This window comes from Eptesicus fuscus, chromosome 4 (assembly GCF_027574615.1).
Source record: "Eptesicus fuscus isolate TK198812 chromosome 4, DD_ASM_mEF_20220401, whole genome shotgun sequence".
Classification (NCBI taxonomy): Eukaryota; Metazoa; Chordata; class Mammalia; order Chiroptera; family Vespertilionidae; genus Eptesicus; species Eptesicus fuscus.
This window is the reverse complement of record NC_072476.1, coordinates 59,916,971-59,932,550: the sequence shown is the minus strand read 5'-3', so window position 1 is coordinate 59,932,550 and position 15,580 is coordinate 59,916,971. Positions and strand designations below refer to the sequence as shown.

Sequence of the window (15,580 nt, the reverse complement as noted above, 5' to 3'; positions counted from 1 at the left end):
AGCCAACAACTGATAAAGAGTGCCCTAGATGTCTTTTTTTCTCATTTCTGCTTTTTCTCCTTTGTCCTCCCTTTCCCACTTTTCAATTATGAGGATGCTTGAGCTGTGTCTTCCTATTTTATCCCTGGCCTCATGTTTACCATTATAACTATTCTAAAAGAGAGGACTAAATAATAGGCAAAAGCTTCTGTATAATATTTATAGACCATTCTCTATATTCCAGACCTTGTGCTGAATATTTGCTGGGAGTTAACCTTTTTGACCTGTCCACTCACAAAAATAAAGGTGCTGCTATGACCTCTTATACAGCTAAGAAAAAGGAGGCTTAGGTAAACTGGTGGAGAAAGATTTCAAACCATGGATTATTATGGTCCAGAATGGGCAAAGGGGCCTGTTATAAAGGAGGCATTTGGTGAATGGGAGAAGAAGGAGGCCTTGAAATTGGAGGTGAGTTTGGATTTAGTGCTACAGGCAATGGACTCACATTGCAGTTTTGAAGCAGAAGAGTGGCAAAAAAAAAAAAAAAAGATATTTACAAATCTCTATATTTCACTCTAGCTTTTACTCCTTGGACTATTTGGTAATTTGTAAAACAAGTTTGCCTGTGTCTTTTTATGTTCCACCTTTATTCTATCAGCATCAGGAAGTAATCTACACATTCATGGAGTGTGATATGAAAAAACAAAACAAAGAAAAATCTGGAAGTAATAGAGGAAAGGCTAGCTAAATTGTGCTGCATTAATTTGGCATAATGCTGTCACTGAGAATAAAAATTATGCCTTCCCACGGATGAATGGCAAACCTAGTTTTGTGAGAAATGTAGAGCTCACAATTGTAGGTATTGATACCCCCACATCGTGACTGTGCAAAAAGGAGGTGTGTGCTGTGTATATGTGAAGAGAAGGAGGAGAAATGAAGAGCTGGAACAGGATGGTGGGATTCAATTGTAAACATACCATTTCTGTGTTTTAAAATGTTAGTGTTAATTTCTATTTGTTTGCATAATAATGGAATATTTAAAAACTAAAAACCCCTTAATCCAGCAGAGATAAATGATTAAAAGTTAAGGATAAGCAGGATGTCTAGGTATCAGTGGATGAGGACACTGGATTTTGAGAGTGGACATTAGGAGATAAAAATTAATGGCTGGGAGAAATGTTAAGAGGGTGTTTGGTGTCTAACAGTATATAAGTGACCAAAAATGGAAACTCTGCAAAGTAATTCAAGGTTTCTAGGCTGAAGCTAGAAAAATGTTAGTGCCATACATTGAAATCTCATAACTCTAAAAAGGAGGCAGTTTCTAATTAAGATAATTACGGTGTTAGAGCTTCTATATAAATTGAGAGTTATTATGTTAAAATATTATTACAGTGAAAAATCCAAGTGTATGTGATCTGGAGTCTTATTAAACAATTAGAACTAGAGCTATGGATGACTTGGGCATAGATTTAGAGGTTCATATTGATGAGCCTAATCCATTCTGAAGACATGCATTATCTTGCTAACATAGCATTTTTAAAGATAGAAGTTGGGATGTTTTTACCTAAGTATGTACTCACTTTTTCCTATTGTATTATACTTTGCAGTTACATATTCACTTGTCCAGCCCCTAACGGCATTTGATTTTGATCCCTGGAATAATCCCTTAAAGCTGTTGAAGTGAGTGAATTGGCTGCAGAAAAAGAGGTGGGAAGGATATAGAGAGTGTGAGAATGGAGGACCAAGGCAAAGGAAACCTTTGCAATATTTGAGGAAACAATAAATCAGAACATCTGTCTTTAATAGGAATTCCAGAAACTATATAAATGTAACTGGGAATGGGGGTAGAGAGAATAATCAATACTATAAGGAAAAATAATCTCCAAATCTGAAGAAAATCACAATATTGAAGAGCTCTACTCAGTACCAAGAGAAACCAAAGACTCACACACAGAAATAACCTCATTTCAGAATGACCAGGAGGAAAAAAGTTATTTTTTAAAAGCATCCAGAGAGATGACAAGGGGAAAAAAGAATCAGCCCAGCATCAGATTTCTCACAGGCAGCGTAAAACACAGGAAGATACAGTTTCTTTATAAAGTTAGACCGACTACAAAGGGTCAGCACAGGGAATCTTTTGGAGTGAGTTTGATTGTGAGGATTGTTAAACAACATTATGCATTTGTCATAATTCAGAACTATACACCAAGAAGAGTGAATTTGACTTTATACAAACTTAATAAAATATTTAAAAACCCAAATTGATTAAAATAAGGGTTATAATATATCACATAAAGGTGACCAATAGAAGTGGTGAAATTAAAATTTTGCTAGCAGAGCTTGAAGGAGAGGGGAGAGTAGGAGGTAGTGTAAGTTAAATTCTATACTAGCATTTTTCATTGCAATGAATCAATATTAAGTTGATAACTTTTTAAATCCTCACCTGAGGAAATGGTTATTGATTTTAGAGAAAGGGGGAGAGAAGGGGGAGAAAGAAACATCCATGTGAGAAACATCAATTGGTTGCCTTCCTGCATGAGGTATCGAACTCACAACCTAGGTATGTATCCTGACCAGGAATAGCACCCGCAACCTTTCTGTGTAAGGAATGACACTCCAACCAACTGAGCCACACTGGCTAGGGCTAGGTTGATAAATTTTTAAAAATTAGTGGTACAGCATATCCCTTGTATTTTTCAACCAAAATAAATAAAAACAGAAATGGTTCAAATGGTTACACCTAGAGTGGGATTTATGTGACTTGGGAGCTGAAGAGGGGAACTTTTATATTTTATATCTTATCTTCCTGTACCATTTGAAATAATACATGTGTATTATTACAAAATAAATTTCAAAATTATATTCATACAGATAATCTGAATACAAAAACATCTTGATTTTAAAAATTAATAGACATTTTAACTTCTTTTATAATTTTGTCATAGTAAAAATATCTCCAAAGAGATAATTTCCTCTCTTTATGTTGATATGGGAACATAAACAAATTGAGATACACCATGATGACCTATAAACCTGAAAGCAATCAATGGCTTTTTCATCTTCAGTCAAACTGAATCAATGGGCCTATGACAGCTACTCTTGGTGGAGCCCCTGCTAAAACTTTTGTAGAAAGAATCACTGATGCTTTGGGGTCTGAATAAGATTTGACAGGAGGAAAAATTAAAGAATAGTTATTGAAAAAGGAATGTACTCCATATGAGCAAATTTTTAATAGCTTTTGATCCATTGCAAGAACCCCAAAGTGCCAGTACATGAATGCATAATTAGGCAGAAGAAAATTCATTACAAAGTGAATTTTGGTTTAACTTGACAAGCCAATAATTCTCCGGTGGCTGCTATTGAGAAAATTAATATACCTTCCTTTCATCAAAATGTTGCCAATTTTGCATTTCTGTCAATAGCATTTAAAATATTTATTTGGGTTGTCTGATTTCTACCTCACTGAAGTAATAGAGACCTTTATTTAAATCACATTCCTGTTAACTTATATAATACATGCACATAAAATTTCTCCATATCTAAGAATCACTCTGCATCCCCACCAGGGTAGCCATGGAAATGCACCATGCACATCTGCTGCAGAGAGCATGGTGACTAATGGCCCCAGCGGTTATTCCTCTGCTTTCCCCATCACATTAATACTCAGGCCATGCTTCTCCCAAGCTGATCACACTGTCAGTGTCTGAGTATGTTGGAGGTGCTAGTGCCAGCCCAGTCCTGCAGGACATGAGACTCCTCCAGTGTGTGACTTTAGCTCAAGGCATCCCATTGGCCTTGTCAAAACTTTCTTAGAACTACCCTTCTATCTGAGACTCTTCCTACCCAATCCTCCACCCCCTTTCACAGTAAGGATCTGTAACTTGGTCTGAAGGGTGTTGTTTTTTGTTTGTTTGTTTGTTTGTTTATTTTTGGCCTATTATCCCTTCCTACTCTTTATCATTTATCTCCCCCCAAAACAAACAAACAAACAAACAACCTCTCTATCTTAGCACTGGCTTGGAGAATGTGAACCAACTCTTGTACTTTGAAGAAATGGTAAGCATGGCACTCCTTCTACCTAAAGAATACCTGGGCCACTGTCTTCAAAGAGGAAGAATCACACCTAACCCTTATGCAAATTAGGGATAGATTTAGCTGAGCTGCTAAGCTTCCTTGGGAACATCTTTTATAACTGAGATGTGGTTTCCCTTCCTCAGTCTCTAGCCATAGCCTCTAACCCAGCCTTCCCTCTTATTAGTTATTCTGTCTCTCTACCCCAGCTGTTACTAATATCCTAAAGAAGCTCTCTGTTCTTGTCACTCCTATGTACAAAGGCTTTGGTGTTTCCCTCAAATCTAGTAAAGTCCAAACTTCTTAGCCCTCAGGCCCTCCACAATCTAAAAAGTCAACTTACCTCTCAAATTTCAACTAGAAGAAAGCTCTCTTTCTTCAAACTTAGATACAAAAAACAAAGGACTGGAGATGACAGAAACAAAACTGAGGTTTGGGAAGGAAAGAGATTTATACAGGGTGGGGCAAAAGTAGGCTAACAGTTGTTCATATGGAAAATAATACCATCATTAATAAATAATAATACAAGAATAAACTCTATTTCTCATACTCACAACTGTAGACCTACTTTTGCCCCACCCTGCCTTAGATGGCTTTATTGTCCTGATAAAGTAGTGGTGGGAAGCCAGTTCCTGAGGAAGATACAGGGAGTTAGAGAGGAGACAGATGTTGTGACAACCAAAGTAAACATTAAAAATGAATTAGGATTTTGTGAAGCAGCACTCAAGGACACTTGGAGTTATATGACATTCTCCAGCAAATTGTTACTTTATACTAAATAAATGTCTTTCACAAAGTAAATGCTCCAAAATACTTGTTGAGTGAATACAGTAAGCAAAGCTCTGGAGAAGCAGAAGAGAGACCTGGTTAAGAGCATGGATGCGAGCCCGAAGCTGAGCAGCAGCTCCTAGAACTCTCTGCCTCACCAGGAAAAGGATGGTAACATGGCACTGATTTTATAAGGGTATTGTAAGGTTTCACAGTTAAACATGTGCATGTAATTCATTAAATCAAGCCAGCCATGGCAAGTGCTCTCTCTGTTTGCCGTCCTCATGATCAGTATTTTTATAGTGAATATACAGCTAATAAAAAAAAAAAGTACAAATTTCCAATTCTAAGATGAAGATGTACAGCATGGTGATTATAGCTAATAAGACTGTATGAAATAGAGACATTACTCAACTTATGATGGGGTTACATCCTGATAAACCCATTGCAAGTGGAAAACCTACTGAACACCATAGCTTAACATAGGCCACGTAAAATGTACTCAGAACACTTATATTAGCCTATAGAATCATATAGATTGGACAAAATCATCTGACACAATGAATATACTATGAGTATCGGTTGTTTACCCTCGTGATCATATGCCTGATGGGAGGGAGCTACAGATCACTGCTGCTTCAAGCATTGTGAGGGAATATTATATCATATATCGCCAGCCCAGGAAAAGATCAAAATTCAAAATCTGAAGTATGATTTCTACTGAATGCATATCACTTTTGCACCACCTCACAAAGTTGAAAAAAAAATCTAAGTTAAATCATTGTGTGTTGAGGATCATCTGTATTTAAAAGTTGCTAAAAGACTAGATCTTAAGTGTTCTCAACACAAAAATAAATGGCAATTATGTGATGTGATGGTGGTGTTAGCAAGATGGTGGTAATCATTTTGCAATATATGTATGTCAAATCAACACAAACTTTTATGAAACATGTCAATTATATCTAAATAAAGTAGGGGGGGGGAAGCCTTGACTAGCAATATGGTGTGGTAGATAAAGCTCCAGATATGGTCAGGAGACTTCATTTTGAGTTCCAGATGTCATTTGAGATAGTGACCTTGGGCATGTCATTTAATGTTTTGCAACCTGTGGTATCTGTCTCTCTTACCTAGCTGAACTGAGGGTCAAAGGGGATTTGAGTGAAAGTACTTGTCTATGTTGTCCTTTATGCAGCATAAAGGACAACATAGACAAGTTGTCCAACAGAAACCAATACATATCCATGTGTTTGTCTCGTTCATGTACTAGCACCCTAACCTGTGGGAATCCCGAGGATCAGAGTGTTAAATGTACACATCTGAAATAAGCCTTTGATGATCTCTGTGCAGAACACACGCTGCGCTAAGACTTCAGGACGGGAGGGGAGGCCTGCTCCTGCTTGAGAAGATGGTGATGTGAGGAGAGTCGCTAGTCTGAGGCCTTTTGGTGGAGGTGGGAAGAAAAAGATTTTCTAAGGAGCTAAAGCGTGAATGTCATGGCATATGTAATGGTCCTGAGGTGTGTATTCATAAAATCAGCTTCCCCTTTTTCTGAAACCCACCTCTGCATAACTGGCAGCCTCTGCTACATCAGGAATTCACTGCTCTGAGCAACACAGTGCTAATGGCAGCACTGCCTGACAACCGTCATTGGAGAGTGCTGTGCGGGCAGTTACAGGCCAGAGGCAGTCTTTTCTACTCTCTACACACCACAGGGCGCACACACTACAACCTGATAGAACATAAAGGTACCTTAACAATTATTACTATTAAAAGCAAACAATCAACTCTACAGATTAATGCCTCTTTTCTAACCTCTGTTTCCTCTCTGACGTATGGTTACTGTCCCCTGGAAAGGCCCCAAAGTGATGGCCAGGAATCTGCCACCACCACCCCTTCTGCTATTTCTGCCATCATGTTTAATTATGTTTGCTCAACTCGAAGCCAAGCTCATATGCAGTATATTTAGATGGTTAAAAAGCATAGCATTCCATTGTATTCACCGATTATTTTCAACACCATAATTCTTGGGAATTAGTCTGGAATAAATAAGGTAAAAAGAAAAGGGACAACATAAATTTGTTCCAGTGACAAAGAAAACAATATGGAAATGGCAATCTGGAGATTTGCCCGAGTGAAGGGAGACAGAGGTTCCTCTTGGTGCAGGCTCCTGCAAATGCAATCACCGTCTCATCCACAAGGCTGATTTGAAAGAGGGTGAGAAAGCAAGCAAGAAACTAATAGTACGAAACTGTGAAAAGTTCCTTTATAATTTCAAAAGATCGATGTACAATCTTATGTAGCACTAAAGGTAAAGGTGTGGAGCTGATTTATATGTTAATTTTCTGAACCTCTAAGAAGCCTTTTTTTTTTTTTTTAACAATGGCAAACTTTCTAAGTTGAAAAACATATATCATTAATATATATCTTTTTTCCTGAGGTCTCAGCAACTGCATATTTCCTCAAATGTCTTGAAAAAAACAAGTCACAAATTTACAATTGCTTGAATACTTTTGTCAGCTAACTCCACCTTAAAATGTTCAACTTGCATTTTTAGTTTCATTTAACAAATACTAACCCTATATTACTCAAATGCCAAAGAACTGAACCAAGGAGTAAAGAACAGACTGTGGCTGAAGAGGTTATGGCTTGAATTGGATCAATTAATTAAAAATAAAGACAAGTGTTTTGTGCTTTGAATCTGAGCCAAACTTTACATAATAATAATAGGCATTTTAACCATGCAGAGCTTAATTAACCTGATTTTCACCCAAATCTGGGAAATGAAGAGAATGAATATGCATGCAGATAATGTTTTGCTTGAGATTATTCCAGGGTATACAACTGGTACCTACATAATTATTGATCAAACATCACATTTAGAGAAAGCCAATTCTGAGCTCATCTGTCAGGAGCTGACTTGTTTTCTGCATTCTTATTCTTCATTTGTTAATTAATTCAACAAATATTACTCAGAGCCTATTATATGCCCAGGGATGTTATAGGTACTGAAGACACACAATAAGATGGGCTCTGTACTATTCTTATGGAGTTTATATTCTACCCTGGGGGTTAGGATTAAGGGAAGGCTTCTCTGAGGAGGTAACATGGGGCAAGGCGGCACTGGCCATGTGAAGAGCTGAGGGAACTGCAATTATAAAGACGGCAAAAATGGGAAAGAGCTTAGAGAATCCATTGAACAGGAAGAAGGCAATGACCTTCAAACTCATGGACTGGAGGGGAATGTTTTGAGATGAGACCTGATAGTGAGCAGAGGATGTAAGATGACACATGTAACTCTCATTCTAAAAATACAAATTTTTGCAGTTTTACTTTCAAATAACTATTTTCAGATAACCATGTTGTCAAAAATTCAATGCAATATATATATTTAAATATATTTTATTGATTTTTTTTTTTTTTTTTTACAGAGAGGAAGAGAGAGGGATAGAGAGTTAGAAACATCGATGAGAGAGCAACATTGATCAGCTGCCTCCTGCACACCTCCTACTGGGGATGTGCCCGCAACCAAGGTACATGCCCTTGACCGGAATCGAACCTGGGACCTTTCAGTCCTCAGGCCGACGCTCTATCCATTGAGCCAAACCGGTCAGGGCATCAATGCAATATTTTTTTAAAAATCATTTTTAGATAAGTTCAACAGGGAGTCTCTTAGAGAAAACACTGGAAACAATTTTCTTACCATTTCTGTATTAATCGGTCTTATAAATAATGTTCTGAAAATAAATGGGAAAGTGCTAAAGAGATTAAAGACTCTCACGTGTCTTTCATCCTTCCAAAGTAGATCAATTATGTTCATTGTAGCTGTGGTGTGTGATAGTTTGGAGCAGAATACTTTGCATGCCATTCTTTAAAAATCTAAGACTCTTATTAAGATGAGATTCTAGCTGTTTCTATTAAAAAAATCCATGATCCTTTTCCAAGAGAACTGTTTTTGAACTGTTACTTCTGGCTAAATTTTTGGGAGTTCTTTTCTTCCACTCACTCCTGCATGTAATATTTCAGGGAAATAGATTTTAATAGCTATTGACCTAATTTAAATATATCTAAATTTGTTAAACAAAAATAACAATATGCAATTTTGGTGCAAACACAAATTCACACAAAACTGAATGTTATTCAGAGCAAATGCAGTAAGTTTTGAAGGATGTACTGCCAATAGAGTACCATTAAGTGGATTGGAAGCCTCAATTCACTGCTGAAGAAACTTAGTAAAATATAATGCAGTTAACATACATAACCCCCAAACCCTCCAAATAGCAGGAAACAAACGACTTACCTTTCCTGATTTGTTTCCAGAGAGACACTTAACATTGAATAAACATCATGTAACCATTGGTTCAACACAAGACCTGGCCTCTCTTCCACCATTCCAGCCTCCAACCTCTCTAAGCCACTTTGGGACAGGACAGGAACACCTCTGGGGGCTAGTGCATGAACAGGGTGCATTCTGGACTACTGCCTGCCGGGGTATAAGCTCGATGGGAGAAGGCTCTGCCCTTGATGGGGATTGTTCTGGATTGTTCAGCTTTGTCCATGATGGGTGGGTGAACTTCTTTCAGGGGTAAAATATTAGGAATACCACTGTGACCACACATCTAAGCTATAGCTGTTATTGACAATAAAATTGCCTTTAGAAAACAACAACAGTAACAATCATCTGGGAAATACTGGTCTCTCTCAAGATATTTTCTTTTGGGCACCCAGATTTCTGAAGGATGATTTGACAATTGTCATTACTGTCTTTCAGGAAAAATGACACTTAATATATATATTTTAAAATATAGAAATACATTCTATGTCACAAAGATGTAACTATAAACAAATAGATTATACTAGAACAATAAAAGATGCCTCAGACATATATATCTTACGTGAAAATGTGATACTTAATAGAGAAATCCAATTTTTAAAATGTATACCTTACACTTTTCACTGAAAACTTTAAAAGTATTTTTAAAAACTATATTAATTGACCCAAAATATAAAGAAAAATGTTTATACTTTTGTGCAAAATAAATTACATGTTTAGATTTCTAGGCTGAAAACACATTATTTCATTGGGTAGTTCTGGGGTGTGTGTGTATGTATGCCCATGTGTGTGTAAGTAATATATAAATGAGAGCCAACTAGCAAGACAGGGCCAAAATAACTGGCTGAACAGCAAAAATTCAATCATGACAGTTTTACTTATATGTTTCCCCTGGTTAGAGTAGTTGATTTGGCTTGGCATTTTGTATGCATTCATTAAGTTGTTGTAAACAAAGGCATAGCATTATAATGACATGCAAGTCAATAACTTTTGGTGTTTACAATACTGGACTATTATATACACAGTCAAAATATTTAAAATTCAAACTAAAATCACCTAATTTATTTTCAGAAAATAAGTACTGCCTTTTGCAAATGTTTACTACGTAAAAACAACATTTAGAAAGAATGTTTGATATAATTTCAGATATATATACCTATAGACACCTATATAAAAAGAATAACATGTATAATATATATATATATATGTGTGTGTGTGTGTGTGTGTGTGTGTGTGTGTATCTTCACCCCCAACCAGATCCCTCAAATCCTCAATCTTACCTGTTTCTGAGCAGTACACTGAAGGTCATCTTATCCAGTCCCAGATAATTTGGCAGCAAGTTTGACCAATTCCAGTTCCATTTTGTGATGGCTGACTGTTGATAAATGAGAAGATGCTATTGTTAGTTATTAATCAGAGTTAATATGATCAGTAAATTAAAGCTCCAGCTGTGATAGACTAACTAAGGAGGAGGGGGGTCCAGAACAAGGACTTAGACAGATAACATCAATCATGTCCACAGAAGAAGGTTTTTATTCCAATAAGACAGAAATTAATTTATAAATCCATTTGGAGATGTAGTCATTATTTATAAAAACATAAATCAATTTCTTGAGTCATTTTCCTTCTAAGTGCTAATGGCTTTTGCCCAACAAGTTTCTCTGAGAGGGTGACTCTTTGCAAAGCAAAGAAAAAAAATTGGTAACTTTTTCACACATCAGTTTATAGTCTTTTTAAGTACTCAGAAGTTTGATTAAGAAAACAAACTTGGGGCCCTGGCTGGGTAGCTCTGTTGGCTAAAGAATTGTCCCAATACATCAAGGTTCCAGGTTCAATCCCTGGTTAGGGCAAGAATCAACCAATGAGTACATAAATAAGTGGAACAACAGATTGATGTTTCTCTCTCTCTCTCTGTCTCCCCCACCCTTCCTCTCTCTCTCTCTCTCTCTCTCTAGAGTCGATGGATTAAAAAAAGGAAACAAATTGGAAGTGCTATGACAAATTATAAGACACAGCTTAATTAGAGTGTGATATTAATGCTATCTTCTTGGTTAAGAAAATGCTTTAAAGGGGGAAATACTAGGACCTATAAATGTAAATAAAATAAGTGATTCTTTTTTTCTAATTTAATAGATAATTTCATAACAAAACAAGGAGAAAAATTACTGTGAAAGATAATCTCATGTTTCAGAACTGAATAAAACATGCCATTTATTTAAATGAAGTGAGGATAATTTAACAGCCACAATGATTATTTATGGCTTAGAGTAATCTAATGTACAATACAGGAAAGCAGCCAATAAGCTCAAACTTATACAATATATTAGGCTTTAAAGTATCACAGATGTTTATACTCCTTAAACTAAATAGTTTTGATGATAAGAGTCCAGGCTGATGTTTAAAATCCAACAAGAACTCTGCCCTGTCACCTGCTGATTAATGGAGCACTCCAGTCCTGTCATAGAGCAGCAGAATTCTGCCCCGGGTTGTCAGCATTTGAAGGTCTTATTCTACTACAGTATTGATGAGTGTAGACTAGGGCTGTAACAGGCATGGTAAAAATATTATCTGCATCCCAAATTAGGCTATTGTTTTAATTCTTATTTTCGTCAGAGCTCTAGGTCAAGCAATCCTTCTCTTCTGCCCTGTTGGTTCAAATAGTCTGTCAAGAGGCTTCTCAGAAAAGCCACCAAAAGAATGAATAAAGCAAAAGCAACTTCAGATTTCAAATATGTTGGCATAAAGGTGATGTTTTTAATATAACTACTGCGATGTTCAGCTTAAACAATGGCATAATCCGACATTAACAAATGTGTGGTGTTTATCACATTGACTTTGTTCCAAACATCCCGACTTTAGGATCATTAGCAAATTCATTTTAAATTCAGGAATGTGTGTAGGGCTATATATAAAAAGAAGCTAATTTACACATGCTACCTAAAATAGCTCAATGCTCTAGTTAGAATTAATTGTAAACTATTTTATGATTTACCTGATAAATTAGATAAATTGATAAAGATTCCAAGGTGTTATGTGAGTGTAGGTATTACAGGGTAGCGGTTGGGGGAAGCAAAGGAGAGAAGACTGTTACAAAACGCCTGGTTTTTCGGTCTTTTTGTAGACACAGCCAAACAGATGTTCCCTCTGCCCGGGGTGAACTGACCTGGTCAAAAGCTAAATTTTACAGACCAAACATATGAATCAGTTTGACAAATAGGAAGAAGGTAAAATAACTTTTCAAAGTCAATTTTTGCAGACCATACAAATAAATATAAGGTCTTTTGCTTCAGAGAGAAAAGGCTTATGAGTAAATATTCAAACACAAGCCATTTTCTTTTCTTATTAGTGTAAAGAAATCACACATTTAAATTAAATTTACCATTACATACCTGATCTAGCATGTTTTCACTAAACGCCTTGTACACATGGAAAGGGTTAAAGGCAGAAGGCTGATCTTCCACACTCCTCAAGGTTGTTTTTAAAGGTCGGATGGGTAATGGCTTTTCCTCTGAACCATTCATAGAAAACAGCTGTTCTTTTAAATACTCCTTCAAGGGAAAAAAAATTACAAGTCGTTGTGGTGGGAAGCATATATTCTCTTTCAAAATAAACCGATCAATATCCAAATCTACTCCTTCAGCACATTTGCCAGATTACAGTGTATTACTGGCCTCAGGACAGAATACATTTTCAGAAGAAACACAGCAGAGTACTAATCAGTTTTGCAATAAACCCATCAAAAACAGGTTCACCTGATATATAGAATAGATTAGAAAACCCTTTAGCAAATTCTCACATAAGGAATGTATGCTTGATAAATCAGAGGCTTTTTAATAGGCATTGTCTTGTCATTGGTTCATGTGTTAACATCCCTGGTTACCAAAACTTAACTCAGGTGCATGATTACTCACAGGACAAGATTGCTTATTTATTTATTAAGTGTCGTTGCTATCTACTCTATGCTCAGCGAAGTGCTAAGTACTCTGATATTTCATGACAAGCAGCCTCATTCTATGTAGAATTGATTATAATGCATGCACCTAAACTCAATTTCCATGCTGTGGCCTGAAAAATATCAAGATTCAAAAGAAAATCAAAATATGTAATTCTAATCCCCTAACTGCCAGTATTAGCCTGAGCAAAAATAGTCAATTTACCAAAGGCATGGATACATGGTACAGACTGACAGTCTCAGGGGGGGGAGGTGAGCCAGACTGGATGCAAAAAGGTGAAGAGACTAGCCAAAGAACATATACTCAAGCCCATGGACACAGACAACAGTATGGGCGAGGGCTAAAGGGAGGGGAGGGCGGGGTCTGGTGAAGGTGGGCAAAGAGGGGAGATGGGAGACATCTATAATAGGGTCAACAATAAAAAAAGTCAATCTAAAGCATTATTCCACATTTTCCATCCTTAAATAAATAAGCAATCCTATTTTATAGGACTCTTTGGAAAACAACAAATAAAAATGAAAGTTTCTGATAAACTATCAAATGTTTACTATTAATAAGCAAGTCATGCAATAAATAATCGTTGTCCTAATTTTTAGGATGTCACAATATAATTTTTTCTCCAAGATTAGGATTAAGACTACCGTAGGTTCAGAATTTCAGAGTTGGAAAGGACTTCAGAAGTTACCTAGAAAACCCTTGTTATGCTAAGTCAGATGCACAGGTGAGCCTAATGAGCCTCATCCGGGAGCTGGTTAGAACAGAACCTCAGATCCCACCAAATCAGAATCTGACTGTTGCGATTTCCCGGGAGACTGGCAGGCACAGGAAAGTTAGAGAAACTCTAGCTCACGACACATTCAGTGGTTAGCTCTGAAAGGTCATGGACAAGCCCAAGGTCACTCAGGGATGAGTGGTAGAAGCCACATCTCTGGTCTCAGTCCACTGTGCTTTTTTCCTGTTGCTCTATGACTTCATGGATAGAGAACACCCATCGTGTTCATTGTGAAACGCTGTATTCACAGTGCTACTCGTCAAATCAACAAACATCACAATGCAAATTCATCTACAACATAAGGATACCTCACAGTATAAAAGCAGCCCATAGGTATTATACTAGTCACTTAATCATGCTTGTGTTGTTATTTGGGTTTAATGCCTGCATTGTTTTAGTAGTAACAAGGAAACATTCTCACTACTTTTTGATTCTAGCCTCACCTTACATAGTCATCTTACCTTCCAGCAGCACCAAGTCTCACTGAGCGCTGTAAACCACCAAGTACTTAGCTCGACCCGCCCCGCCCCCTACTCCATCTGATAGACCTTGCCATAACAGTAAGTATATTCGGTTGTAATGAAAGAAACATCACAACTTTGAACTTAATCAAAATGTGTTGGTGCCTCAGGAAAGGGTCTTAATACATTAGACCTCAAGGCTTACCTGTTCGGAACAACTGCCTCAGAGTTCCATGGGTGTCGCAGGGAAACAGCCTTTGAATTTCCTGAATATCCAACTCAATTTTTGCAGATTTTACTTACTGGTGATTACTAATCTTTCTTGAGTTACAGACCTTTTAAAAAAGAGGACGAGCCTCTCAGTTTGGCCATCCATACCAGCCACTGCTGACCTCAGAGTTACTGTAGCGCCATTTTACCAGGGATCTGAGCGAATCCTACAGCAACACCTGTTCCTCAGTCAGTCAGCAGTTTGGGTGGCCAGGTGGGCATGCCAATAAATGGAGGTCTTTCGGTTAGCCACGGTCCGGAGTTACAGAGCCCCCAAGTTCCCCCGGTAGGAACCCACAACTAGCTGTGAACGATTATTAGCAAGAGTGAATAGGTTACACTTCTTTGTAACAATTTCATACTGAGCTTTAAGTCCGTTGGGGACAGGACCATGTTTGCACAGCTACAAATTCCGCAGTTCCTTCTCAGGTGACCCTTGAATACAGGATTACATCACCTGTTTATTAACTGGTTGATAAGCTGTTGAAAAGCCAGGAAACAAGATTTGCTTGAAGTAACTTTCAGATAGATAATAATGGGAAGAATATTTAAATGACTCAGTTATAAAATGCTGCGATAGAATGTAATTCATTCATAGGAGACAGAGGGAAGCTATGTGGACAGGAACAGGACCCTGAGGTGGGGGAGGGGGAGAGGAGGGAAGTAGAAGGGGAATCCAACTAGGCGTGGTTACTAAGGCGACCCAGCTGGGCCGGGGAGGAAAGAAGCATAGAGGAGACAAACTTTAAAATGTATGGATGTTGCTAAGACAGGCAGCTTGCAGATAACCAATCATAAGACAGTGAGGGATATAAACCAATCCCAAAGATGTTGCTATGGCAGAATTCTTTGAAAAGACCAATCAGGAGTTAGCAAGGTTGTACCCACCCCCTAGGTTAAAAAGCACTTGATTCCGCCCCCTCCTCCCTCCCCCCCCCCCCCCCCCCCTCAGGAGACACGCTCCCCTGTGCCCACG

At 37.6% G+C, this 15,580-nt stretch overlaps 1 protein-coding gene across 1 annotated transcript in view; it reads right to left on the bottom strand.

The window, feature by feature from the left end:
* Positions 1–15,580, bottom strand: part of KIAA0825 (KIAA0825 ortholog) — a 353,187-nt gene that overhangs the window by 167,387 nt on the left and 170,220 nt on the right. Inside the window, exons 19-20 of the mRNA XM_028139797.2 lie at positions 12,538–12,696; positions 10,429–10,523 (exon numbers count right to left, since the gene is read on the bottom strand). Of these exons, the coding sequence (XP_027995598.2) occupies positions 10,429–10,523; positions 12,538–12,696 (254 nt within the window). The remainder of the gene's footprint in view (positions 1–10,428; positions 10,524–12,537; positions 12,697–15,580) is intronic.